Source organism: Priapulus caudatus, unplaced genomic scaffold (assembly GCF_000485595.1).
Source record: "Priapulus caudatus unplaced genomic scaffold, Priapulus_caudatus-5.0.1 Scaffold262, whole genome shotgun sequence".
Lineage (NCBI taxonomy): Eukaryota > Metazoa > Priapulida > Priapulimorpha > Priapulimorphida > Priapulidae > Priapulus > Priapulus caudatus.
This window is the reverse complement of record NW_014577323.1, coordinates 139,030-144,186: the sequence shown is the minus strand read 5'-3', so window position 1 is coordinate 144,186 and position 5,157 is coordinate 139,030. Positions and strand designations below refer to the sequence as shown.

The following is a 5,157-nucleotide window of genomic DNA, read 5'->3' as shown; positions in this document are numbered from 1 at the left end:
AATATATGCACACACGACTGCTCGTGTGCGCGTCCGCGTGTACGTACACGTGTCTGCACTGTTTGTATAGAAAAGAAACGTTCTTTTTTCTCTAGGGCACGCAATATGCAACATGTATGGATTAGTAACGGCTAGGTACAAGAAGTACCCAATGGTGAAGACAGAGGGGGTGCAGTCACTTCCTAGAATGGCAGTATTCGGCTCTGAACAGGTACATGGTTAAAAACGCCTCAGCGAAAACACACGCGCAGGTAGCGAGTAAACTTTGCATCATGTGCGATCACGAAAACTTTTATGTTTACTAATACAGATGGCAGCACTGTCCAATTAAACTAAATAACTTGTGAAATTGCTTTTATTTTCCACCGAGCTGTATATAACAAGGTTATTATATATAGCACAGTATTATTTGCCATCGTATTCGGCAACAACCCTGGAAGCTGCCACAATGCAGAATTATTAATAACCTTCCTTATCTCACCTGTCTATGTGCCAAGAATACGTGCATTTACTACTGTAAGTTCCATGCAGTCCTCTTAGCAACCTACACGATAAAGTGCATGTCACCGTTTTTTCTTCATTTCTGCACAGAGTGATACTTCCTTACAAAGAATTGCTTCTCTTGTCGGACTAGGATTGGATAATGTTGTTTTGATAGAGACTGATAACAGAGGGTGCATGGATCCTATTGCACTCGATAAGGCTATTTCCAGAGCAACCAAAGAAGTATAGACCATTAATGCTGAGAGGGTCTATGTCCGCCAGGGTACTGCTGGAACGTAACCTGGGTACCTGGTACTATCTAATATGCAGGACCGTACCTCGCCTACTCCACTAACGAGTCTAGGGAGTCGCCTACACCTACTCCCTAACCATATCAAATAGTTACCAGGGTGGACCTTACCCAGGGTACGTTCCGGCAGTACACTGGGGGACATAGACACTATGAGCACTATCTATGTTATCTATGTTGGCTTTGGGTGTCTAGCAGTGCATCTACTGCCACGTTGATTAGACTACAAAATTAAATGTAAATAATCATAGCATTATATTTATTAATAAGCCATATATCAGAAAGTCCCCGCTGCCATATTGAGATCAGATAAGAAGGGGTACAGAAATATTTACAAATATGATTGTAGTCATTTGGAATATTTTGCAATGTTTGTGTTAATGCAAAAACGAAAAACGCACAAGTGTTTACATTAATCATGTACTTTCCCAAGAACGCCTCGGCCATTTTATACCGCCTTTTTCTGTGACCTAAATAGCACAGCTGGACTTTCCAATATCACTTATAAGTCAAAATAGAGTATCTATATATAGTAATAACAACTGTGAGTATGATACTGCTGGTAGATATATTGGTGCACGTGTTGCAATCAGCTTGCTTCAGGGTTTTCCTTCTGTTATTTTCAGGGAGTAGTACCCATCCTCGTGTGTGCCACAAGTGGAACACCAACACTGGGATCCTGTGATGCATTGGACAGAATCGCCAACGTGTGTCAGAACCACCAAGTCTGGCTCCACGTAGATGTAGGTTTTCATTTCCGGCTGCGATAGGGAAACGGAATCAAGTAGCCAATGTTCGGTGATTTCGAACGGGGGTGTTAATTTCCACTTCTGTTCTACAGGCGTACAACCTGGGAGGCGTACTGCTCTCTGATGTCCACCGCCATCTGATGCATGGAATCAACATGTAATATTTTTCATGAATCAGAAATTATGTCAAAATACAATTAGATTATTAATTTAGATCGCATTGTCGTGATAACGCGTGGGATGTTGCTTTTCAGGGCCGATTCCGTGGCATGGAGTCCCCACGGGCTGCTTGGGGTGCCTCTTGACTGCACAGTCTTTCTGATCAAGGAGAAGGTAACTGGCACCATCTCAGTAATGTTACATGCCTAGGTACCATTTAGTTTCGCTACGAGGATGGAAGACAGGAATTTTTTTTTGCTGGCAGGGTTTACTGGACAGCTGCAACAAACTAGAAGCAACCTATCTGTTTCAACGAGACAAATTCTATGATGTTGCCTACGACATTGGTGACCAATCAGTGCAGTGTGGAAGAAAAGTGGACAGTGGCAAGCTATGGATCATGTGGAAAGCCAAAGGGGATATCGGAATGGCAAAGCTAGTAGAAAGCGCATTTACTCAGGCCAGGTTAGCCTATGAACTACAATGACATATGTTACGAAGGGTTGTCAAATCTTACGAATATCATATCAAAAAAATGCACACCAAAATAAAGCCTGTGTCAATCTGCAAGTTTCCTACTATTGATAACAGATGGAACTGCAGTCATACAACCAATGAATTGAGGGTGTCACTTTCCCCCAAGCGTAGATGGCGTAGATCATACTAGATGCTTCAAAGTACAAATCTTCCACAGAAAGATTCCACAGTCATACTTCCGTGCTAGACATGGCCTTATTTACCTAACCCTAATCCTAACACAAGTGCAGCCACATCACTTGACCGTCCATCTACCCCCGGGGGAAAGTGTTTCCCGTGGATTGATAGCAACTTGGTCCTTCCAGATACTTCATGGATGAATTAACAATAAGGGATGGATTTCGACCTGTTCTACCTGAGGTAGGGCAAAATTTAGTGCAAACTTAACACATCAATAACGTATCAACAACAACATAAGAAATGCCACACGCTACACACAATGCTCAATACGTTTACCGGGGTGCATTCCGAGTTCTGTTTAGCAAACAGACCGAATTCATGGAGATTTATGATTAGAGTTCAGTTTCAGGGTAACAAGGTCGGTTTCTGGTACATTCCACCGAGGCACAGGAACATGAATGAGACCGAAGACTGGTGGGCAGAGATCGGCAAGGTATAGTCTTATCAACTTACAACAGTGTACTGTACTAACTTTTACCATTAGATATGGAATCCAGACCTCATTTACTATTCCATCAACCAAGTTTTAACTAGTCAAAAGAATTTAAAAACAAAATTTCAAGACTAAGCAATTGTTATCAAAGCAACGTATTCTCAACTTCCTGCACTGTTGCCAGAAACACTGTGACCAATATCGTACTAGGACAAAGTTTTGTCTGAGCTTTGACAATGGCTCTGTCTACATAATTCTTCTGCCCCTACACCGTTTTGGCTTCAAGCCCTACAAACTCTCATTTTCCAGGTGTCACTGGCCATCAAGAAAAGGCTGACTTTAAAAGGATCTGTGATATTGAACTGCGAGTCGGTAAAAAGAAAAGGCCTGTCGCATTTCCTACAGCTAACCACGGATTCTAGTTCACCAGTAAGCCAGCAAGGGGTCAAGGTTGTGCTGGATGAGATTGTAAATGCCGGTAATAACCTGTGAGGGGGCGTCTGTGACAACATGCCAAATGTGGACAAGTCATGTTTGACGACCAGGATATCAAGGCTTTTACGCCATGGTCACACTCATGTAGGTTCCCAAGACATTTCAGAGTTTTGGTGGTACGATTCTATAATCTAATATTATCACTATTAAATTGCGATCATTTTATGCAAAACATCTCACCATGTTGATGTATACATTATATATATATATCCCCCCCCACATTTCAAAATGGATTTTGAACCTTAGTAAGATATATGACTAACTAATATCAGTCCGTAAGTTCGCACGTACCAACAGCAACGGACCCAGATCGTTTAATAGAAAGCACATCTGCCACGGTAAAACACGGGCATCGCTCGCGCTACAAACTATACGGTAGATTTATTGTTGAAAAAGCTATCATGTGCGATTCATATGGACCAGATCCGGGAACGGGCGGAGCAACGACGGATGATTCCGACGCGGCCGGATTTCTGCACAAAGTTCTGCGTTTGCTGGAGAATGAGAACGTGCTTGGCACGCGTGCACGTCCGTGCGCCAGCGTGGTCGACTTTGAGCACCCGCAAGAATTGAAGGTTATAGTTTACTCACTGTATTTCATAGACCGTCTGAACATCCCGGAAACGTTGAAAACGAGTATGAAAAAACCCTAGATATAAACATGGGAGGAGAACACAAGGAGAAAAAAGACCGAAAATGGGGTCGTACGCTGTCGTGATCTTTCGAGGTGATGAAACGCCACTATAGGTGTATGTGTGTATGCAGTAACATCGTGTCATTGTGAAAACATACGCGATGAAACAACATTTACGTGATTAGTTAATTGGGGGGGGGGTTACACATCTTTCTTGTTACACTATAAATTTTCCCACTATTGCCAGCATATGCAGTCTGATGGATATCCAGATATAATGAAGAGCTAATAAATACCTTACAGCTACCCTATAGGTATTTATTAGCTCTTGATATAATGATTTTTGTTTGGTTGATATAATCCATCTATATGTAATAATTTTGTCGACGTTTAGAGCGCTATTATTTGACTTTGTGTGATTAAACATAAACGTCATTGTAAATAATAACATTTATCTATGTGAAATGTGATTTATAGAACAGTCTGCAGCTGGAAATTGGAGTGCTGCCTGAACGCGATGATACACTGTTGCAGATGTGTCAGGAAGTCCTCAGGATGAGTGTGAAAACAGGTATAATTAAGAACAAAAAACGATACTTTATTCCATTCCACTCTATTTTGTAAAATGAAACATACGAGATGTGACGGCATTCAGTGGTGTGGCAATGTACAACGTGTCAATGAAAGGATGTGCAGACGTTTACAAAATGTTACGAGTAATTTACCTTCGTGTGTGCCTGTAGCAGATAAGGTCTATGTCCCCCTGACCTCTGTTTGACCTGGCTCGTTTAGCTATTTCTGACTAATATATATATAATATATGAAAGTGTCAATGACACTGTAGCTCACCACAAAAAAGGGCACAAATGGAGGAGATGGCATTTCTACAGCTAACCACGATTCTAGTTCACCAGTAAGCCAGCAAGGGTCAAGGTTGTGCTGGATGAGATTGTAAATGCCGGTATAACCTGTGAGGGGGCGTCTGTGACAACTGCCAAATGTGGACAAGTCATGTTTGACGACCAGGATATAAAGGCTTTTACGCCATGGTCACACTCATGTAGGTTCCCAAGACATTTCAGAGTTTTGGTGGTACGATTCTATATCTAATTATTATCTATTAAATTGCGATCATTTTATGCCAAAAACATCTCACCATGTTGATGTATACATTTAT

At 41.7% G+C, this 5,157-nt stretch overlaps 2 protein-coding genes across 3 annotated transcripts in view; both read left to right on the top strand.

The window, feature by feature from the left end:
• Positions 1 to 6: 6 nt before the first annotated feature.
• On the top strand, positions 7 to 3,527 carry LOC106808245 (acidic amino acid decarboxylase GADL1-like). Of its 2 annotated transcripts, XM_014810875.1 has the most exons (9): positions 7 to 211; positions 592 to 726; positions 1,420 to 1,536; positions 1,635 to 1,699; positions 1,797 to 1,875; positions 1,967 to 2,166; positions 2,544 to 2,598; positions 2,762 to 2,851; positions 3,161 to 3,527. In XM_014810875.1, exons 1-9 carry the CDS (start codon positions 113 to 115, stop codon positions 3,341 to 3,343), a joined length of 1,023 nt encoding a protein of 340 aa, XP_014666361.1. In that variant the 5' UTR covers positions 7 to 112; the 3' UTR covers positions 3,344 to 3,527. The 2 variants fall into 2 exon arrangements, with proteins under 2 accessions (XP_014666361.1, XP_014666362.1); XM_014810876.1 differs by lacking the exon at positions 592 to 726.
• Positions 3,528 to 3,679: 152 nt separating this feature from the next.
• The window catches only part of LOC106808234 (cysteine sulfinic acid decarboxylase-like), a 3,686-nt gene continuing 2,208 nt past the window's right edge, over positions 3,680 to 5,157 (top strand). Inside the window, exons 1-2 of the mRNA XM_014810862.1 lie at positions 3,680 to 3,921; positions 4,458 to 4,551. Of these exons, the coding sequence (XP_014666348.1) occupies positions 3,748 to 3,921; positions 4,458 to 4,551 (268 nt within the window). The 5' untranslated portion in view covers positions 3,680 to 3,747. The remainder of the gene's footprint in view (positions 3,922 to 4,457; positions 4,552 to 5,157) is intronic.

Bases quoted from the DNA above. Each gene is read 5' to 3' on its own strand.
- LOC106808245 (XM_014810875.1), top strand. From the start codon at position 113: ATGTATGGATTAGTAACGGCTAGGTACAAGAAGTACCCAATGGTGAAG. The intron at 212-591 runs GTACATGGTTAA...ATTTCTGCACAG, and splicing joins CAGTATTCGGCTCTGAACAG to AGTGATACTTCCTTACAAAG. The intron at 1,876-1,966 runs GTAACTGGCACC...TTTTGCTGGCAG, and splicing joins TCTTTCTGATCAAGGAGAAG to GGTTTACTGGACAGCTGCAA.